The following is a 27,790-nucleotide window of genomic DNA, read 5'->3' as shown; positions in this document are numbered from 1 at the left end:
GCAATACTGCATTGCATAAATGTGGGCATATGAGGTAAAATTCAGGTTGCACAAGCCATCTGTATAGAGTTCTCATTTTCAAGTCTTGTCTCTTCCTTTCTTTTAAAATAGATATTGAAATTTTTGGGAGGGTGGTATAATGCAAATTTATTTGATTTTATGGGGGGGAAAAAAGCCCACCTCCTGCAGCCCTTCAAGCAAGTGTTGACCACAGTCCTTCACAGCACAGAACACAGGACTGTGGCTCACTTTGCTTACCAGGCTAACTATATCCTGAAGCCATTTGCCAGTGAGGAAAATACACTGTGTTTACATTACATCCTTAAAACCTTTATAAAAATAATTCCTTAATATATAGTTCTTTTAAGAAGTGAGGTGTCTACATAATTTCTGCACCAACTCAAGAGCAGATTTCAGGATACCCTATGCATCTCTTACCAGTCATAGAAATTAACATGCAAAATACAGAAGAAAAAAAATAGTTTCTCTATTTGCTCTTTATATGATTGTGGAAAGTACAGACTTCTTCAAGAGCTCAGCAAGTTAGTGATCATAACCTGGCTGGAGCTATCCTAGTAGAAATGTTTGATGAGAGGAAGGCTGGGGTTCAGACCCAAATCTGTGCTATTGATGTACAAAACTCTGCATAGTGCAAGAGCTGCTATTCACAGTGTGCCAGTGCATTAAATGGTTTAGGGACATGTAGCATCCTGCTTTGTGCTACATTTCAGTGCAGTGGTACATGTTCACCAAAAGAACAGCTCTTTTCTCTCTTGAGCAAATGGGATTTCTACACTTGGAAAAACTACTGAACCAAAAGCAGACACTGGCACCTGCCCGGGAAGTTGTGGGTGACTCTCTCACTGTGTAAAGCCTGAATTTGGGTGGTGGTTGTTTCCTTTTTGTGTTATGTAACATAATTTAAATTTTGTTGTTTTCTCCCTCCAAAATAAGTATTTCCTAAGACAGAAAAAAAGGCAATATCTTGACATTTCTGTGTGGTTTCCAGACAGAAAGTCGGTGTTAGTGGAAAGCAGACACACTTTGGAACTGAAAAGGTGTTTGTGGGAAGTCAAGGATATGAAAAAGTAAAGGAGTGGCTGGGAAAGGACTGACATTTAAAGATACCATGATGAGGAGAAGGTTGGGTTGCAGCTAAACTAAGCTGCATCTGATACAAAGAAAAAAAATCAGAATTAAATTGAGGTTAGCAAATCCTGACCTGACCTTGGCTCTTCCTTCATAATTTATGCAGTGTTTCCATTCTAAAGATTATTAATTGTTCTCTAGTGTTGTTTTGCCTTGTTTCAATGGAGGTGTCCCTGATAATTACTAGAAGTTAATCAAGCAAGGCAAGCTAATGAGAGCTTAAAACTTGTATTATGTAAGCAGAAAACAGGGAGAGATTTTTCATAATAGATAATTTTCTCTTTCAGCACCACTGGTGAAATATCTCCAACAAAAATATCCTCACAGTGAACTTCCTAGAAGGAAGCAGTAGTGCAGAGCAGGCCAGGATGGGATTCTAGAGGTGATTTATGGTTACATTACCTCCCCATCTAGTCCTGCCTCCTGCTCCCAGCAAATGGAAAAAGTAAATGAGCTCATCAGTGTCTTTCACCACTGTGAAACTGGCTTTTTTTCAAAGTTGCCTGTAATTAAAACTGCAAAATCCACAGAACAGGAAATGCTAAAAGACTGCTTTGGCAGTGTAACAAATCAATGTCAATTGAACTTGACAGGTGTATCTGGAAACTGGATTCAGTTCTACCACAGGTTTTATAGTGCAAGTTCATTAGGTTCTGAAAATCAATTAAAAATAAAAAAAAGAAAGAAAGATAATGTGACTTAATGCACTAGATATTCCTGCTTGTACTGAGGTTTCTTGTGCTGAGGCATTAGTGAGTTATGTGCCATGCACACCTGAACCAGAGATGATGATTGTTGTGGCTGCTTGGAGAGGGCCTGGCTTTGGGGTGGCAGTCAGTGCCACTGGTGGCAGTGCCACTGTTCATCACAGCAAAGTCAAGAGCCATCATCCCATGGAGGCAGCAAAGGGCAAACCAAGGTTTATCAGAGAATCTGGTGTTTGGCTGAAGACACAGCTGCTCCTGTGCAGCTTTTTCACAGCTCTCCTCAGTAACAGCCCAACCTTCAACATGGGGTGACCCTGCTGGGGAGGACTTGGAACCAGCCCCACTCCTTCCCTGGCCAAACTGGCGGTACCCTAAGCAAAAACACCTCCATGCACCTGCAGACTCACTCATGATAAATTCATATCTCACACTGTCATGGGCAAGTTCAGGGCAAAACAAGAGTGTCATTTTCTAATGCTTTTTGGTAACTACCTATTGTTGGTATGTGCAATGCCTACGTGTGAAAACTCAGTAGAAAGTAAGAGAAGTGTTTGTCTAATCAACTGCAGCATGTTTGGGACATTACATAACCACCATACTATGTTGCTAGAGGATATTTTTACTATTTTGTAGCTTAGACATTTTTATTACTATTTCTTAAAAGTTCAGCAGATGATAGTGGCATATCCTGATTGTTGTCATTATCAGACACAGAAATATTTTTGCTAAAAATTGTAAAAGGGCTCGAAAATATGTTCGAAAGTTCATGTAAAGATGACAAACTAATTAAAAGGGCAAAAAGCTTTCTTCTTCACTGGGTTTTTTTTGTGGTTTATAGTGGGAGCACTGGCTGGATCTTTCCATCTGCTGTGCTGGCTGTTCCTGCAGATGGTCATAATCTGTACATATGGCATGTGCATATATAAACTGAAATCAGGGTTGTCTTGGTGTAAAAGCAGGCACACAACAGGAGCTTGGGTGCCTAACACAACAGTGTTGGTGAAGGGGATAATTTAGAGCAATTTCATTTTCTATGGGATATTTACATGGAATTAGGGAAAGTATTTCCTCTTCACTGAAAAAGAAGTATGAAAAAAAAATCACTCAGCTCTTTTATGTTAAATTTTGGGCCTGCAGTTTATTTGGAGTCAGGTGTTGGCTTCAGCTGTGCCTTGAATTTGTGTTAGCTTTTGGGTTAAATGAGGACAACACCAAATTCTCATAAACCTCACAGTCAGTCTGGTTTTGGAGTCCCTGCTTCTAACTCAGAGCTGGAGGAGGGATTTTCTTACTAGAAAATGACCTTCCAGTAAGCATATAATAAAATAGAAGTCTTCACAAATGAAATGGTCTTTAGGCCTGAAGTTTGTGTTTAAGTCAATCTCACTACCATTAAATAGTCACTGAAACTCATAAGAATCAAAGTGGCAAAAGCCCTTGTCATCAGAAGTAGAACTTTCTGGTGAAGCAGGTGCTCCCAGGCAGTTCAGCTTTTCTGCACCTGTGGTGGTGCACCCAGTTAGCAGTGCTGAAAACTTCCTGTGGAATATTGCCTCATGAACCAAGTTTAAAAAATTGCTTTCATAGAGTGTTAAACTTCTCATAGACATTCTGGAAGGTTAGGAAAATACTCCAATAAGTATGTGGTGTGCAGAAAACCCTCAAAGCAACTCACACTTGCTCTTACTTACAACACATTTAGCAAGAAGTGCCTGAACAGAAGAAGTCATTGGAAAAGCAAGACATGAAGAATTTATCAGATACATGATCAAATGTATTTTTAACATTTCCTCTACCTTTACTGACATCCTCTGTATTACAGTTTATTTGCAACATTTGCTCATTCATCAGACAAGCCAATTGTCAGCACAGATAAAGTCATGTCAAAGTCACAGATAGACTCTTACTCCTTTTGTTCCTCTTTTATTAACATCTATTCTGCTGTTCTCTTTTCTAACCTTTCTACCTTTTTTGTTCTAGGAAAAGGCTTCACAGTGAAAGGCTTCAGCTACAAGGCTAGAAAATGAAAATACAGTGACTTTAAAAGGGTTGCTGCCACTCTGATACAACTTTATAAAGTGCTTTTTCTTTCTCTCTCATTACAGGTTTGTTTTGTGAATTTAGATGCCAACAGAGATGATTGCAGTGATGAGCAAGTGAAACAGGTAACTGCTTAGGTCTCAAAAACATGCACAATGGATCTATGCAGACCTACCAGGACTCTCCAGTAAAAATACAGATTAAAATTCTATGAGCAAATCAAAGCCAACCCTAGATTTCTAAGTGCTACAGAGAGCAATGCATAAGGAATCAGAAATTGTCTCAACACTGGACTATATTACATAGTATTTCTTATTCCCATCCCAGAAGTTTGTCATAATCATTGCAGTCTAAATTCACAGCAGTTATATGAGTAGATTTCTTACTTTTATGAGAGAAGTGAACATGGACATGTTCAAATGCATCCATTTTCTTTTAATTTGGCATAATACTACATGAAAAGAGTTTCTGGTGTCCAGCTCTGTCACGAGTCTGTGATTTCTTTTTTGTCCTACAGGGGCCAAAAAGCCCCTGAAAATCTTCCACTCATCTAGGTCTTGTTCAGCTGAGCTGTCTTACTCAGTCAAACTCCACATAGGTAGATTATGTGCTCTTGAGGAGGGGGTCTAGATAAAACAGAACTAAAGGTGTGTTTGATCTGTTTAACCGAAATTTACAAGGGTAGGAAAAAAGACATTTTTAAAAAGCAGTAAAAAACCCTGGTTCTTTTACAAGCACTGAGACAAACTACATCATGATATGATATTTAAAACTTACCATTCCAGGAAAAAAAAAAGCATTAAATCTACAGAAGTCACATTTTAAAGAAAGGACTTGGTGTCACTTTCGTGCTTACATCTTCCTTTATCAGTTCCTTTTATCATCCTGGCTTGGTGCCCATGTTTGGCACACCAATAGAAAAGCAATATCAATAGTGAGTGAACTCAGGTAGGATCTCCTCATAGTACCCAAGGAGTTCCTTGGTTAAACCTTTACAGTTCATTTGCTGGAAACACTTCTAGCTCATAGAACAACCAGTACTGGCACCTTGATGCCTCCTGCAAGTCATTTGTTAGCAGGAACAGTTTTTCTATGCTGTGTTCTGCATCCTAGATCTGTGAAAATTCATTGTCAAAAATAAATATGGCATCTTGCAGCAGAATGATTTTTCTATTGAATCAGCAGGTTAACTGTGCAGAACAGCTTGAGAGGTTTTACTTTACTGAAGCCACAGAAGCACTGATTGTTTTCTAAAATGTGGTGGTTTTATAGCTGTTTACAGTGTTTGTTGAGGAACAAAAAAGTTTCTTCCTCAATCTCAGAATTAGACATCTGTTCTCAGTTTTCAGTGTAGGTAATAAAAATCCCCTGTTAGCACAGGTACTATGCATTCTTTTCCAAGAGGAAACTCCCTCGTCCCCATTTCTGTGTGTAATAAGCAGGTTTTGTAAATTAGCATTGAGTGGCATGGAATTTTATGCAATACAGTGGTGTGGTGAAAGCATTTCTGAGAAGACTTCTGAAGATGTTAGCACAGCTGTTGTGCATATGAAATAAGTAACTATTTACTAGCAGGTACTTGATTTACTAATAGGTACTGTTAGGATTTTGTATCACTGATGGAACTTTGGAATGGGTTAAATTGGGGGGTTTTGTGTAAAATAATTATGCTTCCAGACTTCTTTTCTTTTTTTTCTGAAGGCAAAGAAGTGAAATAAAAGATATATAAAATGCGCTAATTTCCTACCTAAGAAATCTGATAAAATGTGGCAATTTAGGCAGAAAAACAGAGATACTTCAGGAAGGGTTTGTGATAACAGAAAGGTTATAATTTTAAAGAAAAAAATAAACAATGAGAAGTTTTTTATGCTACAGTGAAACATCAGTCTGAATTGAAGCACTGAATTCAGTTATGTCACATAAAAATACTTAGTCTCATCTGAAGATCATTCCCCTGAAAAGTGAAATGTTTCCCAATATTGATTTCACTTTTCTAAGCCAGAATGTTTTCTTATATCTAATTCAATCCAAGGAGAAATAACAGTACTGCAAGCTTAATATTTTAAGGATGAAAAGGAAAAAAAATGAAGTATTGTTGCCTTGGTTAGTAACTAAAGCAGATGGCTGGGTGCCCAAATCTGCACTCCCTGAAGGGCTTTGCCACATACTCTGCACTAACACATGGGCCATGGTGGTGCAGAAAATGGAGGTGGTGTTTACTCTGCTCCTGCTCTAAGGGGTCAGCCTTGGTTCTCTGCTCACAGAACAAGGACACCAAGGTCCTTGGCAGAGAGAACTGCACTCTCAGAGCAGGTATTGCCTTTTTACCCTGCCCTTCATACACAAAGGAGCACAAATGTCTCCTGCTCGTGCTGGGGGCAATACAGAGCTCCTGTATAGCATTACTGATGTTGTGACTGTTCCTGCTTTTGCCTCTAATACATAACACATAGGGAGTGACTGTATCATTACAAATGGAAGGACATGAAGGTATGCAGTGTAATAGCAAAGAAAGGCTCATTTCATGTATCTCCAATATTTTTGCTGTTCCACATTTAGCATTGCATCAATTTGGTTGGCAATTTCCAAGTAACTTCCTCTGGTTTCTTGCTAGTCATATGCCTGGAGGAAAACAGGAAGGTTTGCCCTGTTCTCGTTACCATACTGAAGCTTTTGTGTTTCAGACCATGAGAGAGATGCTGTTTTCACAGTCTAAGGAACTCACATGTAACAGGAAGTATTTAGATGCACCAATCCAATCAAGCTGTTTAGCATGTGACAGTGTGAGGGATGGCAGATTGTCCTGCTGGACACCTGAGCAAAAATTTATACTATCATCCTTGTCTTGTCTGGTGTCTCAAAAGAAAGAATGTGCATTTTAATGCTGCCAGTTCTATTCTTCATCTACTTGAAGCAATACTTCCAAGTGAGCTTTCTAAAAGGATTCCTCTAAGTGATATTTCATTACAATATTTATAACTGTGCAACTCAGACCTCATTACCTGAAAGCAAACTCTCTGTTTCATTCTACAGAAGCTGATCAGTGTCTCACCCAGTCTCCCCAAACTGATCAGTTCAATGAACGTACAGCCACCGAAGGAAAATGAAATTGTCCTGCTCAGTGGATTGACAGCAGGAAACCTCCAGGCTGATTATGAGGTTCCCCAGGTAGGAGCCAAACTCAGCTTTAAGATCACATCACATCTGTGAAGGGTGGAATTTGGAAAATGGGAAAAAGAAACCTGAAAGCAAAGACCTGAGATCAGTTTGAGATGAGTGGAAGTTTGCAAACATACAAACAAACAAACAGCCTCTGTCAGACAGATTTAAGTGTGGTGCACAGCAGGGGGACACACACCATGTACACAAAGATAGCTGAGAGATCCTGCTATTCCCCCTGGATCCTGCAGATCTGGGTTGCAGCTGCTAATGCTTTAAGCCACATTAGCACTTGATCCTTCAGGGGAGACAGGCACTGGTGGCAGAGATGACTGATTTATCAGGCCAGATTTCAAGAGTAGCAGAAGGGCAGCAGAGAGGGAAAGAGGTAACACTTCTGTGCATAGAGCTGGGCCAGGACACTGGCCTTTCCAGTGGCCTTGCCACTTACCACTTTCATTCCCAATCCATCTTCACCTCTCAGCTTCATTATAACTGCAGTGTTACCCTGGAGTACGAAACTCTCTCACCAATTTAAAACGTGAACAGGTATTGCCAGGTTTGTCTGCTGCAGATAAGAAAATAAGGGAACTTTCTTTCACTGAAATTACCTTGTGTACAAAAGCCTTCCTGAAGCAGACCCTGTGACAGCTGTATTGCAAAGATCACTGAATTTTATAGTTTACCAATAAGCTGATCATTAAAGAGAGCAATTACCTGGTTATTGAGCTTTCTTGCCACTCATGACTAATGGCTGAGTTTAGAAATGCTTAACAAATAGAGGCACAGGCTGTGGTGGGAGCAATGGAGCTCCAAACCCACATCCCAAGATGTTGCAATCCACACAGGGGTGGTCTGAGACCCAAACAAGGTAACTGAAATACCAAGTCACCCCTGTCTCCACAAGCCTACAGACAGACACTGAGTGTAGGCCTCTCACAGAGAGTGGAGTCAAGAGACAAACAGGAACTAAATAAATTTCTGTCAAATAAAGCTTTGCATTGAGATTGGATGAGATTTATTGGCCAAATAGGCCACAGTCATCCTATTGCTTGGCTTTCAGAGAAATTCATTTGTAAGGTGACTGGCAGAGTTTTTTAAAAGGATTTTTATGCTACTCCCCCTCAAGCCGTTTTCATAAGTATAACCCCACAAAATTTGGGCTGGGGAAAAAGCAGGGGAATGTCTGATCTAAAGCTGCATCTCTTTTTCATAGCATTTTTCACAATACAGTGCGTGCTCAAGCCTGATTCAATTTCATAGCAGCTATCTAATTTATCTTTTCTGTTTTAACACACTAAGTTATCTAGTTTTCTTTTCAGACACGTTTTTTAGGTGGAAAGGAAGAGCAAGCTAATAAACATGTTAATTTAGCATAACACTCATCCCACTCTCTTTATTAGTAGATGATTGGTTTGCATTCACAGTCGAAGACAAAAGGTCCCGGATGGGGTCACCTTCCTATGTTAGCTACTGTGCAAATGCCCAGGGTGTCCAGGGCATCTTTTGCACAGCCTAAAACTTCTGCCTCAATCCTGTCCAAAGTTGGTGCCACCCAAGGTGGCTCTTTCCTGGGAGCCTGAGTTCAAAGCATCACAAGCTGCAAAAGCTTGGCTCTGGTTCAGGATACATCCATACAACAAGCATGGTCCCATGCAGAGACATTGACTCAGCTCTGTTGTATAAATGTCCAACTGTTTTCATATCAGTAAAATGAGGATAACAAGAGTTCCTTCCTCTCAGTTTCTGTCCAGCATTCAACTTAATTGTACAGCTTCTCTAGAGAAGGCAGTTTTATATAAAGGCTGAGCACATTGTGCACTGAATCCCCATTTCCAGGGGTAGGTTGTATTGGCCTGAAATAATGGGGCTTTGGATAAAGAGGGAGAGCAGCAAAGAAGCAAAATAAAACACTATTTAAAAATGGTCTGTTGGAACATCTAAAGGTGACCTGCTCTTCACAGTCTTATCAGCCAGTATTTACAGGGTTGTCTTCAAACAAGCATAGCAACAGAAGTGACCCTGAAAAGGAATTCATGCCCACAAACAATTCCCTCTCCCTCCAGAGAGGTAATACAGGTAGTGTGAGGCCATTAATAACAGCATGTCAGATGACTAACATCAAATAATTATCTGTCATTAAAACAACAAGTTGATTGAAAACAAACAATCCCCTGTGATACAGCTGGGTTCTCTACTAAAACACTTGTATAGTGAAAGCTGTCAGTCCAAGGAAATCTTGGCATAGTGTAACTGCACGCTGTTACTAACATTGAAATGACAAATCGTATGGCATCCTTGCAACAGAACATTCCTGAGATATTTATAGAGAGGGAAGCTTAAAATAAGTGTTATTTTTTAATTGAATAACTGAGATTCTTTTCCCCTCTAGTGTCCTTGGCTGGCAGATGTCTGCTTGGTTCAGTGTGCAAGGGGGGACAGGAGGAACAGCGCAAGCTGCATCATTTTTGAAATAAACAAGTTTCTGATTGGACTTGAGCTCGTTCAGGAGAGGCAGCTGCAGACAGAAACTCGTGTCCTAAAGCCTGAGGATGACACAAACTGCTCTGTTTCCTCAATAGAAGAAGATTTCCTCACGGCCTCCGAGCACCTCGAGGATGACAACGAGGCTGATGAATATAAAGCTGGTAAAAGCAGGGGGACTGAACATAATTATGCTGTTGCTCATACTGCAAAACAGCTACAGCAATGCTCACAGAAATTGCACTTGATGTTAATTCATGCATATGTAATTTAGAAAATGGACAGCCATTCATATTTTTTAAGTTTTGTTCAAAGACAAGGTACATGGCTGTGCAGTACTTTTACAGAGCAGTAATGGACTACAAAGTTGTACAGCTCTTTTCTTTTAGAAGTCACAAGTTACTCTCCAAAAACTAATTTTTAATTTTTCTCAACAGGTCATGAAAAATTAAATGTTTCAGAAGCATCTTCAGATGTCAAAAAAAATAAAGGAAAGGGGTTTGAAAACATTCACTATAGAAAAGCCAGGTTGCCATTCATTCTTGAAGCGAACTGCATTAACAAAGATAATGCAGCTGCTCAGATCTCTGAAACCGTGAATGTTGTGGCTGAAGATGGCATCTCGCAACCTGAAGATAAGTCAGACCAGGAAATACTGTGGCAGAAGGAATTAGCTGAAAAAGGTACTTCATCATTTAGTACTACTAATTTGACTAGTGGGGTTGAAAACTCAGCACTTATGTTAGAAGATGTATCTGTAACCAAAATGGCTAAAGAGGAGTTGGAGCCTCAGGGTGACCCCACAGCGAAACACAGCAGCAAGGCAGACGGGGAAGATCGTGCAGGGATCAGGAAAACTGATCCTCCCTCCCAGAATAAGCAGGCGACCACAGGCCAGTATGCCACAAATTTAGCAGAATCTGTTCTGCAGGATGCATTCATTAGACTGTCACAGTCTCGACCCAGTTTCAGTGAGGAGGCTGCAGTCAGCATCTCTGTGGGAAGCTCCTGTAAGTCAGAAGATGCATCTGCTTCCCGATCATGGAATGAACTCCCAAAGATTGTCATAGTGCAAAGTCCAGACAGCTCTGAGAATGTACCTGACTGGCCAGGGTCTGCCTTCCCCAGCCTGAGCCACTGGGCTGAGGCAGAAAGCTCTGCTGAAGTTTCAGATTACTTTGAGGAAGAGCACTCAAATGGACATGCCCAAAGTGCACTGGAAGTGGCTCTGGCTTGTGCAGCCACTGTCATTGGAACCATTTCCAGTCCCCAGGCTGCGGAAAAGTTCCGCCGGGAGCAGGAAGCCACAGACTCGAGAAGTGGAGTGGCTGCTGATGAAGAGGTGCACGCAGCACCCTCACAGCTCCTTGACTGTGCTGGCACGGAATACTCCTTCCCATCTGCACTCTGTGGCATGACTCAAGTGGCAAGTGCTGTAGCCATCTGTGGCCTGGGGGAAACAAAGGAGGACAAGTACCCTGCAACTTCCAGTGGACTTCTGTCTGCTGCTCAGGCCTCTGCAGCCATCACTCTGCGTTGCAGCTTAGCTGTAGGAAGCAGCATGGAGAAGCTGAATGAGAGCATTGCAGAGGCTCTTCTCAAAGAGGCATCCGTAATTCTGACAAAACCCAACACATACAAAAATGTAGGGCATTTTATGGAATCCATGAACAGGAAAATTGTTGAAACAGCAGCAAGACCACGTGTTCCACATGCTGATGGAGTAATCAGGGACGAACTTGCACAAAACTTATCCAATATTATTCTGCGACATTCTATGGAAGAGGTTAGGAAGAAGAGACAGCTACAAGTCCATTCAGAGGATGGCTCAAGTACACAAGACATTTTCACAGAGACTGCAAATGAGTTGCTTTTTAATATAATATATTTCACTTGCAAGAAGATGAATGACATAAGGCAACTTGAAGAGTGTTCTCCTCTCTTTTCTGAAGGCACAAAAGCAGAGAAAGTAACAAGAGCAGAAGGGTGGCCAACACTGGTAACAGCATGTGAAACTTCACACAGCCCCCTTGATCACTCTGCTGCTAAGCCATTTGGTACATCCTACAGCACCAGTACTAGTAAAGATCTTGAAAAGGTCACAAGCACTTGCAAGAGTGATATCAAAGATGTAAATAGCAATGAAGGTTCCACACTGAATTCAGAACCAAATGGAGATACAGGGCATAACATACTCGGTGCAAAAACATCTCCCAAGAAGAGATACCTGAAAAGAACCACGCGAGACTGTTACAAATTCCCAAATCAGAGTAACAATCATCATCAGAAGAAAGACTGCAGATCATTTTCAGACAGAGAAAATACCCTTGCAAACAGTGAATGCAGGCACGGTGTTCAAGAGCAGCTGTCTTCCAGTGCCACCATAAATACAGAAAACCAAGCCAAGATTAAGTGTGATTCTGTGCTAAATAATGATGTTCAACTTAGCTTGTCTTTGTTAGGAAACCATGTGTTGCTTCCTTCTCAGCCTGTGCTACAGGTGAAAAATTCAAGGGACAAATATTGTATAACAGACTTTGCAGAAGAATTGGCAGAAACAGTTGTCTCTATGGCAACAGAAATAGCTGCCATTTGTCTAGAAAATTCAAATGGCAAGCAACCCTGGTTCTGTGCATGGAAGAGAGGCAATGAATATCTGGTGACCCAGAGTTTATCATGCAGAACCATGAAAAGGAAGAAGGAAACCCATACCAATGGTTCTGTAGTTCGTAAGCACAGGGCACCTCGGCTTAGTGAGATCAAAAGAAAAACAGATGAGCATCCTGAGCTAAAGGAAAAATTGATGAATCGAGTAGTAGATGAATCTATAAACCTTGAGGACACACCAGATTCAGTCAATCTCTTTGCAAATGAAGTGGCTGCCAAGATCATGAACCTCACTGAACTCTCCATGGTTGATAGCATCTGGCAAGGTCCAAACCACCCCAGGAACAGACTGCACTGTGAAAGGTGGAGCCGAGCCAAGGCCTCAAGCTGTGAGAGCATACCAGAGGAGGACTCAGATTCCAAAGCCTCTTTCAATACCCTCGGCCTCATGAACAGCTTTGGTCACTCTCTGAGCCAGACAAGTTCTGTCTCAAAGCAGTCTAGTTGTGAAAGCATTACAGATGAATTTTCAAGATTTATGGTGAACCAGATGGAAAATGAAGGAAGAGGTTTTGACTTATTACTGGATTATTACGCAGGAAAAAATGCAAACAGTATCTTAACTTCTGCCTTGCAACAGGTAGCCAAGAAAAATGGCCATCTTAATGTAAGACCAAGTTGCCCATCCAAACAGTCCAGCACAGAAAGCATAACAGAAGAGTTTTATAGGTATATGCTAAGAGAAATCGAAAAGGAAAATAAAGACAATGCATCATGCTCTCGGAACTCAAAGGACTGGTGTGGCAGTTTGCTGGCACCCTCTCTGCGGTCACCTTTCTGCTTCAGGCAGTCGTCAATGCCCGACAGTCGATCCTCAGGCTCCAGGCTTACAGTGAACGTCCCAATTAAAGCAAATTCCTTGGATGGGTTTGCCCACCACCGCCAAGATTCCTTAAGTGTCCAGCCTGTCAGTACCGTGGCTTCTGCAGGGCTCTGCAAGTCTGACTCGTGCCTGTACCAGAGAGGCAAGACTGACCAGATCACAGACATGCTGATCCACGAGACCTGGGCCAGCTCCATCGAGTCCCTGATGCGCAAGAACAAAATCATTGCAGATGAGGCAGAGGCTACAGAGGCAGACCAGTTTTACAGTGATTCTCCTCCACATGTGGAACAGTATGCAAAAAGACTGGCTGCAAATATTGTTGAAAGTGGTAAAAGTCTAATTGTCATCCAGCAGGATTCCTTTGATTATACAAGCCGAGAAGATGTGCTGGAAAGCAAACATCCCCAGAGCACAACCCAGATACAGTCCAAAACGGAGGAAGTAAATTTGGATGAGAAAAAAGAGCACATGAAGAGCCCTGGAAGCCTCCCTGCAGGACAGCTCAGGGAAGTGCCTTTAATTCAGATAGAAACTGATCAACGAGATGAGCCAGATAAAGACTCAGAGTCCTTAACTTCATGTGGCCCATCTGGAAAGGGGCATCAAAGCAAAGAAAAGCCTCCAGAAGCTTTGGATGGGAAACACATGGTTTCCAGTTCCCCAGTAAGTAGGTAAGTGACAAAACAGCAAATCAGCACATTGCTTTGGTCTTTGGTTTATTTTCCCAGTAAAAGTTATTTTGATAAAAGAAGAAGATAAGAGTGGTACTTTTAAAGAAATAAGCGGAAAAGTTTTGACTACAGGCTTCTTTTAGGATAAAATCACCTATTCATGTGTCACAGTGATACTTTCTGGAGAAAACTTATATTGACTATGACATTATGGTATTAAAATTTAAATCTTATACTGCACAGACAAGTTCTCTCTCTACAGACATTTATGTTTCCCATAAGGCAGGAAAGATGGACCAAGTTTAAACCTTTATTTAGCACAGGCTGATATCTGAACTAAAAAATAGATAAATAAAAAACAGTGCTAGTATATAATAGAAGATAGCAGGATGTGACCTGTAGTTCTCTGCTATGCTTGCTGCAAGTAACGTTTTGCGTACCTGGAAGCAAGACCAGACTTCTGAGAGCTTGAGGTTTAACTTTGTGTTTACAGCCTGGAGCTACAAGTAGTTTTCCTTCACTAAAGAATTTTTACTAAGAATAAAAGTAGCTCTCACCTCTTAGTTCAAGACTTCTCTGGTAGAATTTAGATAGGGAAGAGAGCATTTTATTTTAATGTCATTTCATGGAGTTTACATCACAGCTTACCACCCTCTCCTTACAGCTGTACTCCTTTTGTAAGGAAATCTGCAGCTTGCTTTTGTTAAGGTAAAATGTGAGCCATCATGAGAGTGCAGTGCAAATGCAGAGTATTGCTGTGGGTGCTCTGAGGTGAAGGGAATGCTCTCTCTCTCAGGGCGTTGTCTCTTTATCACAGTACTTCATTGTATCTGTTACTTTAGCGGTCTCTAAACTGCCAGTCTTGGAGCACTACCGCCCCTCAATATCTCAGAGTGGCAGAAAAAGTGCAGGTCCTGGTGTTAGAAACCATTTTGTAGCTCATTTTATTCTAGGCAGTGCTGTGTTGCAGCATTTGGCAAAGCTCTGCTTGAAGTGAGAAAGTAGATAGATTGTAAGCACTTGCCTGTGTATGGCAGCAATTGGGTGGATAATTACCATGGTGTCACTAGTCTTTCATACTGACTCTCCTGCACTAACCTTCCTCCTCCTTAAAATGCAACCTGCTTTTTTAGTAAGATAAATTTAGAAATCCACCTATTTGGAACCTTGACTGCTTGAAAATCAAGTTATTTTTGCAGTTTACAAGCCCTCTCATCTTTTCCTCTGCCTTTGCAGCAGAGTTCCCAACATGGCTATGGCATGGTTAAAGCAATAGGATTGGTAGGGCAGAATTGCTAAGCAGAGGCTACATCTGCCTGAGCAGCTTGGCTCAGCAATGCTGTGCAGTTCTGGTTCAGCTTGCCTCCATTTCTGTCCATTGGCCTCATTTGCAGCATGAAATGCAGAGTTCTTCCAAAACAATCTCAAATAGAAGCTGCCCAAGTGCTCTCCAGATGTGCTCCTATCCTTGCTGGGAAGGCAAAGCCTCCAGTGGTTCTTCACACAGATCTGAACTATTTCTGGCATGGCTGTCTGGACTAAGTCTAGGCTGAAGTGAAAACCTAAAAATAAATATAAATGTAGCTATAAAAGCATCAGTAGAAATTGCTCTGATCCACTCCTACTGCATGAAATTACTTGCTAGTTCAGATACAGGCACATAGGACTCCAGGCAAAATATCAAGCAGACATAGAGTCAGTTAGGGGGAAAAAAAGCCTTTAAGACCTTCAGCAATGAAAAAAATCAGTTTCTTGTATGTAGGCAGTGCAATAGAGCCACAGTTGCACAGAAACTGTTCCAAGTGACTGTTCACAAGTGGGGAACTGTCAGTTCAAAGCATCACTGGTGTGAGATGTAATTGCATAACGAATCAAACAAAACCCAAAATGCCAAGAAACATCACCCACACAAATCTCTTGTGTTTTGGACCAGGTATCAGGAGCTGCCTGTCCTGTGCTGAGAAGCTGAGTAACAGCCCTGCCCTGTGGCTGCTCAGTGCCCGCGTGTCAGAGAGGGCAGGGGCACAGTCCTGGGCCCAAGGCGTGGCAGGCACAGGGTTTGGCAGAGCTGAGTGCCAGGGGGAGAGAGCCCTAGGCAGGCAAGTCCCATTCGCCCTGCTCAGGCTGCATCTCTGTCATCCAGCATTAATGCAGCAACCTCTGAGAGTGAGAGCTGGCAGAAAGAGATATCCACAATGTTACTGTCTCAGTATATGCCTAATCAAGGTGATTACTCAGGAGCAGTAGATTTCTGGTGTGATCTTCTGCTTTACCTGAAGGCAGATGCCTTAACCACAACTACAGATAAAGGTCTGAAGGCAAGAACTTCTCTAGAGGGATCCTGCAGAGGGTTATCAGTACAGAACATAACATTGCTTTAATCCCTAAATTACAAATGCAGACTATCCATAACAAAACTACAGTTTTGCTTTACTTGTTATTCTGGCACTACAGTGATATAATTATTGGAGGGATTGATTATTTTTCTTTTAATCAAAAGCCCAGCTTAGCTGTAAAAACTGAGCAAAAATATAGTTTCTTTTTTTGTTTCTGTGTTTGTTGGGAGCATGTGTACATATATAATGCATACACATATGTGTGACATATGTCAAGTGTGCAGAATTAAAGCCTTTTTCCCTTAACCCTGTACTTTCTAAACTCAGTCTGGGCTCCATCTTCAGTCTGGTTTCTGACTATTGCAATATTTTGTCCTTCCCCAGCCTAAGCAGTGAAGATCCTAAGGACATGGCAGACTCAGAGTCATTACGGATTCACAACACTTTCCTACTTTCACTTTCAGATCTACAATTTTAATAAAGTAGAAAACCCTGTCAAGAACTTTATTCACCCATTGCACAACAGGGATTTAGCAGCAATATATATTTCCAAGAAATTCTGTCATTTTGCAGTAACATATACCACATATTTCAATCACTGATTGACTGAAGCACATTGAGCAATAAACCTTTACAGTGATCAGGTTTTTTATACATGCTAAATCTTTCTGTACAAGCTATGCATATTTAAAATCTAGGGTTTGTGTTTATTTATAGCAGTCATAAGAAAGTCCTTTTTTAGGAGCATCTCAGGCCAGGTGTTCTGCTGGACTTTCTGTATAAATTATAAGCTTGTCCAATCTTTTGCATTTCTATAATTCTGCAGCTTGGTTGACTTTAATGAGCAGCATTGCCTGAAGATTGGTGGCACCAGTTTGTTTGCCTGTATTACAATATCAATGTGCCTTCCCTATCACCCTGCCAGCAGCAGCCCTCATAGCAGATCGGATGCTGAAATCATAGGAGAGACCAAAACAGCTGAAGAATTTCCAGCCCATCTCAGCAGCAGTGAAGAGAGCACTGGCAGCTGGTCCCAGCTGGCCAATGATGAGGACAATCCTGATGACACCAGCAGCTACCTGCAGCTCAGCGAGCGCTCCCTGAGGTACCCACATTGTCTCTTCCCTCTGTGCTCTGCCCACCAGGCCTACCCTGCATCAGCAGTGAGAGGCAACAGCTCGAGGTTTACTCAGAATACTGTAAAGAATGTCTAATGGCAGACTTTATTTCTTTATTTTTTAATAAGGGGAAAAAAATTATCCATGTTCTGATTCTCAGCCAGGAGAATCAGAATTCTTTTTGCTGTTGGTGAGTAGCTCGATTCTGACAAAGAAAAAACCTCCTGGCATCACTAAAGTGTCTCAGTCCTACAGCAAAAAGGCCATTGGACAAGTTAATTGCTATAGTTTTTCTTTTAATTTATTTGCTGTTGTTTGCTTAATGTTTATTTTGGCACCCCCTTAGCCAAGATTGACAAGACTGCCATTCCCAGCAGAAATCCCTGCACTGAGAACAAAGATTGAGCCCTGATCTGATTAGACTGGCACAGAGGTGCAAACTAATAGAGGATGACCAACTTTTCCCTGAGTAGATGTAAATTCAAGACCTCCTACTACTATGACCTAATTTTGTTCCAGTTCAAGCCAGGACAAATGTTTGAAAATGTTATTTAGTCTTTGGAGTTTATATAGAGTGGTGGTAGTTTGACTTCAGCCCTTTCATAGCATCAAATTGAGTAAGGTTTTTCCTTCACATGCTCTTAGACTATGTTTTAAAATATTATCAAGTAATTACATCTTTCTCTTGAGTATTAAGATGACAAGGAGGGAAGACATTATGGTAATGAAGCAGGGAAAAGAAAGAGTCTCTGTCAGAGAGCATGGTTGGCTGGCTGAAATTACTGAACAAAGCATGGCTGTCAGTGCAGCTGAACATTCATCCTGTTATTACAGTATCAACCTTTAACAAAGTCCTTGGTCTGAGAGAGCTGAAGTACTGTGCCTTTCAGCTCTGCACTGGAACAGAAATTGCTACAGCAAGTCTGAATGCATGGCATGCTGACAATGTCTCAGATTGTCTCAACACACTGATGGGGAAAGGGACTGTCTAATCAATCCCTCTAATGTAGGGGAAAATACTATTAGTTGCTTTTTCAGTAAAAATTAAGTGGTGCACCATGACTTGCCACACAGAATTTGTTCATGGTAATTGACTTGCAGCCAGCAAATTCACAACCTGTCCATGAGACTATCACAGTATCTGCATAAACATTCACTGTCACATTTATAGTGAACTGGTAATATTTTTTCCGAATATCCTCAAGTGTGCTACTTCATCCTTGTGAAGAGGCCAAAGAGAATACTTCTGTGTATTTGTGGTCCCAATGAGCAATTGGCTTTGATTAAAATCTCAGTCTTTCAGAGTAGTCAGAAACATGAGGGGCCATCTCTGTACCTGTGGGTTCCATCAGACCCCAAATAGTATTTGGGGTATGATGTAATACACTGAAACTGCTGCTGGTTACCAGTGTGGACTCACCCTACAGGTAAGTATGTGATGGGCAGCCAGTGCCTTTCTCCTGAACTCCCCATGTTCAGAGGGAGCTGAATCTTTGCAGGTTTCTTGCAGGACATCTCTGTACCTGCTAATCCTTCTTTTCAAGGACTCAGGCAGACTCAGTTTTTGTTTGAGGCCAAGTGTTCAATGCATAAGCCATTCATAAGAAGACAGTCCACTTTTTTTTCCTGCAATTTACAGCATCACTTGATGCACCTGATACATGCTTGAGCTAGAACTATTTTAATAAAAGCCTCATTGCTTTAAGCAGACTAGTGTGCTTTATTCAGGGAACCACTTGCTGAGCACAATTGATTTTATGGAACAGAGCTCCTCCCCACTTTGCTTTGTACAGAAATAAATTTTTAGAAGATGTATGGAGACATGTTCAGCACAGCTTGGCACTAATACTTAAACTTTTGCTTTGTCAGCAATGGCAACAGCAGTACAACTAGCAGTCTTGGCATTATGGACCTGGAAATTTATCAGGAGAACGTGCCATCTTCTCCTATGATTAAGTAAGTAGTCACTGAAGTGAGACTTGATGTTTAGTCCAGTTTTAACAGCAAATCATTTACGCCGCCGAAACCGTGCCAAGCCCTGCTTTGCACCTGCTGCTGTGCCTGCCCATGGTTTCAGAAAAAAGCACATGCAGGTGTCTGTGCAGAGTGAGGGCACCAGACAGTGAAAAATTACAGGAAAACCCAGTCAGGTGGATCTCTTGAGAACACAGATCCATCAACCACCCTGTCTAAAACACAGTTCTCTGTGGTATCACTTTTCTGTCATCAAACCTTCTTCTCTGAATAACTTCAGATATTATCAAAACTCTAGTGTAATACCAAGGAAAGTCAAGCAAATAAGGATCAATTAAAAACAATCTTTAAAAAAACCCAATGGCATTCTTTCCAATAATAATAATAATTTGGCCCACAGTAATTTTACCTATTGTTTCTGGGAATGTTTCTACTGAACACGCAGTTCAGTTATCAAGAGATGTGTGAGTACATCCTGCCTAAAGATCCTGGTACAACCTGCCAGCTGGTGAATGTCATTATGCAGCCAGGGCACACCCACTGCACAAACCTACAGACTGGACATCACATACTGAACATGGGAACTTCTGAAGTCAGTGACGTCAGAAAATTGTCACAGTAAAATACAGACATTGGAAATTCAGCATTTCCACCCAGGTTATGAGACTTGCTGTGTCTTACCATAATGTCATTTGCTTGTCATTTTGTGAACCGTAAAGATGCACAGATCCTGATGAAATGTAACACATGACATAACTAATACAAGTACTTCATCCTGCTACAGAAAAATGCTGCAATTCAGTTTTTCCTGATTCACAGATTAAATAATGAAATATATTCACCATTTTATTGTTTCATCCTATGTAACCATTTTCTTGCAGTTTTCTAGGTCTTGCATTGAGGGAGAAGTTTATTCATCATGAAGCAATGTTGTAGACTGTTCCTAAGTATGACTAATAAGCTTTGTTGTTGTTTGTTTCTAAGTGAATTAGTAGAAGAAAAGGTTTTCCTTAAAGAACAGACAGAAAACACTGAGGGTAAGTTGAACTATATCAATTAAAACATACAGTTTGAAGATAACACAAGCAATTGCACAGTAACTAGTGGGATTATTTTTCCAGAAAGTACTTCTGAGCTTTCAGTGGGAACAGCCAACTGTCAAAAGGACCTCCTGGTGATCAACTTCGATCTGGAGCCAGAGTGCCCTGATGTGGAACTGCGAGCCACCCTGCAGTGGATTGCTGCTTCCGAACTTGGAATTCCAACTATCTATTTTAAGAAATCTCAGGAAAACAGAATTGAAAAGGTAATGTTTACAGAATTGGGCATACTATTAGTGTCTACATAACCATAAGAGCTATGATTTATTGAAGTTATTGAGCTTAAAAGCAGATGCAAAACCATCTTCATTACTGCAAGATGGCAACACTACCATTTATGAGAGAAAGGAATGAGAGGACAGGTGTGTCAGAACTTAAAGGATGTGAAATATGTAGCAGATTGTCTATAGCATAAGAAAATGTCACCATGATACTTTGTCCAATGTCCAGATTGATACTTTGATGAATCTGTTCACCTTTTCATATCAATGATACATTAGATACTAATGCCCAAGGCAGAATTAACAGAGTCCTTTATGTGGCTGCATTTGAAAGGCTGCACGTGGCTTACATGGAGTTTAAGTGCAAAGGTTTAAAAAAATAAAAATAAAAAACATTTTTGTGTAGACAACACATGTACAATGTTTGCCTACTTGGCTCTACTAATGTTTGGACTTAAGAATTTCATTCCTTACGCTGGTTCTGCCTGGCCTGTAACACCAACTACAGCAGCCTCAGGTCGGTCTGGGCTTGTGCCTGGCTGTTCAAAAACTGCTCCAGCTGAGGGTACAGCTTTTGAGAGCAGAAGTCTCTTTCCAGAGAGAGTGGAGAGACAGATGACTGAGAAACCTCCTGAGGTGTTAGCCCAAGCCAGAGCCAGGAGCAACACTGAAGTCCAAAATAGCCACAAGAAATGCAAACTCTTTCTATTTCTGAATTATCAGCTGGGGCTCCTTTGTAGACCCCACCAAATACCAACCACAGCAATTCAGGAAAGACCAAAAAAAAGACCCATTTCCAAGATCAGCAAGAAAGTTTAAGCTTTAAGACTTAAAAACATGTTAGTATTTAAGTCAATTAATGAAAAAAGTATTACAAATCAGTATTTTGGTCTCTTATGGGAAGATCATTTGGAGTAGCAGAGATATTGTTTGATTTTCTTGAGTACGTGCGTTTGGGAATCATAAACATAATTTAAAATGCATTCAACAGCAACAGTCCAAATTGCATCTAATTAAAGAAACAGCTGTCAGCTTTACCCATGTGCTTTGGCAAACAGTTAATTCAATTGCAAAAATACACTAGAGAATAATGAAGCACATCCTGCCTACAACAGCATTCTTGGAAATCACGTGCCTATTAAATATCATTAAAATACATATTAAAAGTTTAGGCTGCAGTATGTAAATAGCAAACAGCTACACTAACTAGAGACACAATCTTTTCTTTTGTGCTCTAAAAGTAAAAACATAAGGAGCAAACTAATTATTGTGAAATTCAAAGAATTGAAAAGTTTTGATTTTCATTTATGTGCTTCAGAAGAAAAAGGGACCAGATGGATGACCCTGTGAAGCCCTTTATTAAGTACCAAGTGGACAAAACTCAGGATTTCTTTTACAGCTGCTTAAGAACATATATTTAACCTCTGGTTTCTTGGGAAATTTAAAAAAAAAAGTCAAATACAGATACTGTCTGTGTTTAAAACACACCTGTGATAAATCTCTTCATGTGACAAAATTTTACACAGAGTTCCCTCTCACCAGTACTATTTGAATATTTAAAATACTACGGCATATATGTATGTATATATGGAAGTACAGAAAATTCAACATAAAGTAAAATATAGCTAGTGGTAATGAAAAAAAAATTTCAAGATGGATAATCACACTTCCATTATTTTGACAATGAGTTGTTGATAACACGGCAAATAGCGATCCTTTATCGAACTGACTTTGCCTGTTTTTACTTTCATTGCAACAAATAAATAATTGACAGAAGCAGTTAATTTAGAAAATGTCATGAGAGCCCATCAGTCTTTGGGGAGCTATGGAACTAGAAAAATTAAGTTTTTATAAATAGCAAGAACATTGATGTTGCTGTGCACTGAATGGTGTCCACTCCCTCATACAGCTGTACATTTACAAAGGGTGAGCTAACAAGAGTTTGTGTCTATGCATTCCACAAAACCGTAGAAAATGTTCACCAAATCCCGAGTGGATTTCATGGTGTTGTTTTTATTTAGTTTCTAGACGTGGTGCAGTTGGTGCAGCGGAAGTCCTGGAAGGTGGGGGATATCTTCCAAGCCGTGGTGCAGTACTGCAAGCTCAGCGAGGAGGGCAGAGAGAGCACACCCAGCCTGTTTGACTGGCTGCTTGAGCTGGGCTAACAAAGCTCCTGGTTCAGCTCTCCTGTTTTATTCCAGTTTAAATAAGCAGTGGTTTGTGTAATGCTCTGATTTCTGAACATCACTGAATAAAATGTGCAAAATGTACAAACTCTACAGGAACAGCACAAGTCCGTGCCACAACCGACCCAGGAGCAAAGTGGATCCGAATTTATTGTGTCATTCTGTCATGAGGGGCTCTTGATGTGTTGTGCTGTAGGATGCACTGTACTATGAGGGGATGGATTTTTAGCCTCCTGAATTAATGAACTACACAGTAAAGGCTTAATTATCTAATATATTCAATTTTCATCAATTTAATTAAATCAGTCAGGTAAAATGGGATAGTAGCCTACCATTCAGTTTTAAAACCACACTGATATTTGTACAGTTTAACTGTTAGAAGCAGAGTGTGTTTCAGAATGCCTGGAGGCACCCTTGTCACTAGATAATATTTATGGGTTTCTGAAATCCCCATAATCTGCTAAGGGGTAAAAGCTTTTGAACACTTAGCACCTTTGCAGTTAGACAACACAATAAAAAGCTGCTGAAAACACATTTTAATTTCTTCCCATGTGTTTATTTCTCTTCCATAGCTATTCCTGACTCCTGCAACCTTCCCAAAGAAATAAAATCCAGTCTCCTAGTTACTATCCTTAAAAGACTGGTTCCTTTTCCCTGGGAAGCAGTGCAGTTCAGTATAGCTACACCTGGCAGATTCCTGCACACAGCTCTGTGAGCCAGGGCAGCAGTTCTCAAGCCCTGTCCTGCCCCAGCCCTGCGACCTTGGGCGAGTCATTTCACCTCTGTGCCTCAGTGTCCCTGCCTGGCAAAAGGGAATCATGATAGTACAGCTGTTACCTAAAGTGCTTCTGTTGAAAGCACTATGTAACATTTTACATATCAATTAAAAGCAGTGAAAAAATAACTATTTTAATTTAGTGTAATTGAATAAATTGTTAATGAGGTGAAGAAATGCATATCTTAAAAGAGCACCATCTTGTCCTAAAATTCTCAAGGTTAATTTTTGTAACTTAGAAAAAAGCAAAATGTTTGTTAAAATTTCAGCAAACATATGTGTTCATTTTGAAGATAACTGTTTGGACTATGTGTGAGAGTTCACATTCCTATAACATTTCTATAATTGTTTGATGAGATATACTCTGCTATTGTCCTGTTGAGATGATCTGTTGATATCATGCACTTAGTAATACATTCTCTCAACTCTGCCAAAGAGACTGGGTGTGAATTTAAAGGTAAACATGACTTACAACATCACAGCTCTTTTGCAATTTGTTTTTTTGAAAATATTTTTCATCTCTCTTACTTAAATGGTGGAATAGAATACCTGCCTGCTTTTCCCAAAAAAGTATTTAAGAGAAGTTTTATTTTCCATATAACAGTATATGCTTCTGTAATATTTCTTGAAAAAAAACCTATCCTTTTGCACTAAATATTTTTGAAAATTTTGAAGTAGTTTTAAATAATTTATGAAAAAGAGCCATATTCTCAGTTTTATCTTTAAAACCATTACAAAACTTGCATGATTGCATCACTCATTTGTTACAAAATACAAATTGTTAGTGAATCAAAATCTAATGAGGAACATTAAATAACATGAGTAATGCTCAATCTACTCTGCAGTATAAACAGAACAGGAGAGGTCGCTTTACAGTCAAAATAAAAGTGAATTAATTGCAAACACTGAACATAACTGGAGTCACTGGGCCAGCCCCTAAGAACTGCTGAGCATCTCTAACTCCCACTAACAGGAGTGGCAACTCCAAATGCTCAGCATTTCTGAGGCTGAGAGCTAATGAAAAGCACCAAGAATTATAAAGTGCTTTGAGTTAATAAATGGGAAAGTGTATTTATTTTTAAACCAAATACAGTTAGTTGTCAGTATACAATTTTTTGTTGTGATAGAATAAATGTTTACAAAGCACAAATATCATGACAGAGTTGTAACAGTGTGATGCAGTTTCTCTGTACAGTAGTTCTTAATGTTGCAATTTATTCAGAAATAAATTTATGTTATAATGTGTGTCCTCTTTGCCTTCCTAAAATGTTCACAAATGAGCTATGGATTTTTTTGACCTATTAAATATTTGCCTGCCATCCCTGGAGCATCTCAAACTCTGCTTCTCAATGACAAATCTGATCCATGGTTCTGACCAAAACAAGACAGAGCAAGGTCCAGGTCTTACCTCAGTGACAGAGCTACTCGGGTTCCACAAGTCATTCAAGAGATAAAAGGCTAAACATAACATTCTTAGTATCACAATAAAGATAAATGATACCCTGAGTGCCCAGCATAATTCCCAGTGTGCCAGCCTCTATCAGTGCTCACTCTGGCTGCTTTCAGTACCTGCAAAAGTGAGCAGGAGGGTGGGGAGACAGAAGTTCAGGACTTTCCTCTCCTTGTGTAAGTTCACAGGGGCATTTACTGCAATATTGTCTAGGTACCACAGGTATTTCTACTGCTACACATAAAAGGAAACCATCACTTCACTGAATAAATCAGAAAAGCACTTGTCCATTCTTCTTTTTTTTTTCAGCTTTTAAAAAATGGGTATTAAATACACCCAAATGAGAACAACATACAGCCTTAGGTAAAAATCTCCCTCTGCATGAGCATGATGCATGTTTTTAACATTGGGGGTGGTTGCTCAATATCTTTATCTTTCTAAAAACTAGAATACAACAAATTAAAATCATATGAGCCAGATTCAAAGCAAACAAAAAGAGATGAGAAGTGATCAAATGAGAGGATGCAAGGAACTGTACACAGGTTTGGGTGGGAGCTGGAGCAGTTCTTGCAGGAGATGTCTCAGGGATGCCCTGGCCATCAGAGGCCCCTTGGGAGCAGCAGCCGTGGCTGCAGTGCTCCCCTTCCTGGAGGTGGCTTCAGGGGAAGGTGCATTGCCACCCCAGCCTTGATTCTACCACCCACATAATGAAGAGCAACATTTGGCCTGTAGATCTGCTACTCTTCAAAAAGCAATTCTACTGTATTTGAATTAGATATTTTAAAACTTCATTTTTTATGTTTTTGTGTTTAGGGTTCTTTTAATGTTGAGGTTACTAGAAGCTGAAAAACTATAATCTACCTCAACTTTGTTCATACCTCTTGAGATTTTTATTGTCTTCAAGTAAATTAACCATTTATAGTCTGTGATAAAAATAGTCACCTGCTAAATTCAGTAGATAACTTTTCTGAAGAGGCCAGTTTGACACCTGCTCTTGCTCTGTTTCATGCAGAGCTGCATGACAGACAAGCACAGAAATGCCACTGTGAATCCTGAAGTCTACATTGCAAAATGACAGAGGGAAAAAGCCCACCAGCCCATTGAAATAAAGAACCCACATGACCTACTTTAATAAAACAAATTGCAGCTCAGAAGGAAAGCACATCCATACTAGCCAATTTAAGAACCTGAGTCAGAGCCATTCCTAAGCCTTTGCCATGTATAAGCAAGCCTATAACACCAGTATTTCAGTTTTCCCAACCCACTCTGAACCCAGTCATCACAAGGAACAGGCCCTCAGAAGGTAACTTGCAGCTGTGCAGCATTTAGCAGGACAGACAGCACTATCAGACAGCTGGACTATCAAACTAATTGAAACAATTTGCAGTGAAGAAAGGGCTGGGTGATGGGTACTGCATCCCCCACCCAGCTTCAGCTGAGAATTAGACAGTAAAGTGCAGCAAACTGGAAAAGAGAAGCAGGAGATACTTCCACATCCTTTTACTAACTACCCAGTGAGTGATCCCACTGAAGGAGACAAAAAAAGAAATTTACACAAAATGCCACTTTTAAAACATGAGTGGGTGTCAGTATTACTGTCATCACCTATTCAGAAAGAATTAGACTCTCCCACGTCACAAGTCCAAGAACACATCATGTGCTTACATGGAAATCCCCATCCTTGTGAAGGGTACGTTCTGTCCTAGAGCAGTTACATGACACAAACTTCTTTCTCAGAAAAACAGAATTGCATATTCACAGAGGTTCATCCTGAAAAGATTTCAAAGGTCTAAAGGACAGAAAGAATACAGCAAATATGATTTCTACAGTGACAAGCCTAAGCACTTCAGGGCTCTCCTGAGGTCATCCTTTTCAATAAGGTCACAGGGAGCCAAGTTTGTCAGCATTTCAGGGTAATGTTGAAAGCTACTTGTCCAACCACACAGTGATTAAAGTAGTGCTTGGATAGTATAAAGTATGCAGATTAAAAAAGTGCCAGGTAATAGAGCTTGAACATACACATTCACCATTTTGGCTGAGGGACTAAAGTGGAATCAAAAAAAGGGATAAAGCTGCTGCCAGACCCCAGAATGGTTCCAGCAAGTTACCTTTATGCAATGCATTCCTAATGTCTATATCCATAATTTATAAAATCCACATGTGGGTAAACCAAGGTGCAGAGAACCTAACACCAAAGCATTCACAGAGAGTATCCAGAGTAATACTGAAGCTCCTACAAGGTACCAAGCCAGCATCCTTTCCAGCAGTGCTGTGAATCACACCAGATGGGAAAATATTTCACAAATGAGCAGGAAACTTAGATAATTCAGCCTGAAAAGCAGTTCTACACACTCAAGAATCAAGGCAGAATAAGAAATAGAACCCAGATAGCCTGCCAGTCTAATGCTTACTGTATTAAACCTCAACTCATAATTTCTTGCAAAAATAGGACAAGAGCTAGAAGCCAAAGCTATTACAGACATCTGACTCACTAGCATAGTACAAGGAAAAAAATCATGAAGGAAGACACAACAGGAAGAAAACCAAACTAAAATATTAAGAGGGGGTGGGGGGAGAATTTAGTTTCTAATCACAGTCCAAATAATATTTTCTACTTCGTGATAGTTCACAGCAAATCAAATTTCAGTTTTTAACTATGTAGCAGTAATTGCATACATCTCACCATAGTAATTTTCCTCCAATTTTGTCAGCTGGAAATCTCCCAGGACACAGGTGCCCATCGATCTAGGGACATTGAATAATTCTAAACAACACAGAACAGCACTGCCCTTCCTGGCTCTTTCCATTCCAACTTACTGAGATACATTTTTGACTTCCAAAGGTTTTGCACAAAAACCTAGGAAGCACCACAGGCATTACAGAGACATTTGTGTCAGCCACTTTGCCTACTGGTGAAAGTTTCATTT

General features: G+C 40.4%; 1 protein-coding gene across 5 annotated transcripts in view; it reads left to right on the top strand.

Moving 5' to 3' along the window:
* The window catches only part of SPHKAP (SPHK1 interactor, AKAP domain containing), a 64,451-nt gene extending 39,793 nt beyond the window's left edge, over positions 1 to 24,658 (top strand). For 4 of the 5 annotated variants that reach the window (XM_066556240.1, XM_066556242.1, XM_066556244.1 and 1 more), the window contains exons 4-12: positions 3,962 to 4,021; positions 6,930 to 7,064; positions 9,448 to 9,703; positions 9,977 to 13,703; positions 16,965 to 17,144; positions 19,027 to 19,113; positions 20,116 to 20,168; positions 20,253 to 20,437; positions 22,474 to 24,658. In XM_066556240.1, coding sequence (XP_066412337.1) covers positions 3,962 to 4,021; positions 6,930 to 7,064; positions 9,448 to 9,703; positions 9,977 to 13,703; positions 16,965 to 17,144; positions 19,027 to 19,113; positions 20,116 to 20,168; positions 20,253 to 20,437; positions 22,474 to 22,617 — 4,827 coding nt within the window. In that variant the 3' untranslated portion in view covers positions 22,618 to 24,658. The remainder of the gene's footprint in view (positions 1 to 3,961; positions 4,022 to 6,929; positions 7,065 to 9,447; positions 9,704 to 9,976; positions 13,704 to 16,964; positions 17,145 to 19,026; positions 19,114 to 20,115; positions 20,169 to 20,252; positions 20,438 to 22,473) is intronic. The other variant, XM_066556241.1, reaches the window with a different exon arrangement.
* Positions 24,659 to 27,790: the final 3,132 nt, after the last annotated feature.

Source organism: Molothrus aeneus, chromosome 10 (assembly GCF_037042795.1).
Source record: "Molothrus aeneus isolate 106 chromosome 10, BPBGC_Maene_1.0, whole genome shotgun sequence".
NCBI classification, from domain to species: domain Eukaryota; kingdom Metazoa; phylum Chordata; class Aves; order Passeriformes; family Icteridae; genus Molothrus; species Molothrus aeneus.
Note: the sequence above shows the minus strand (reverse complement) of the source record. Positions and strands in the feature narration are given on the sequence as shown.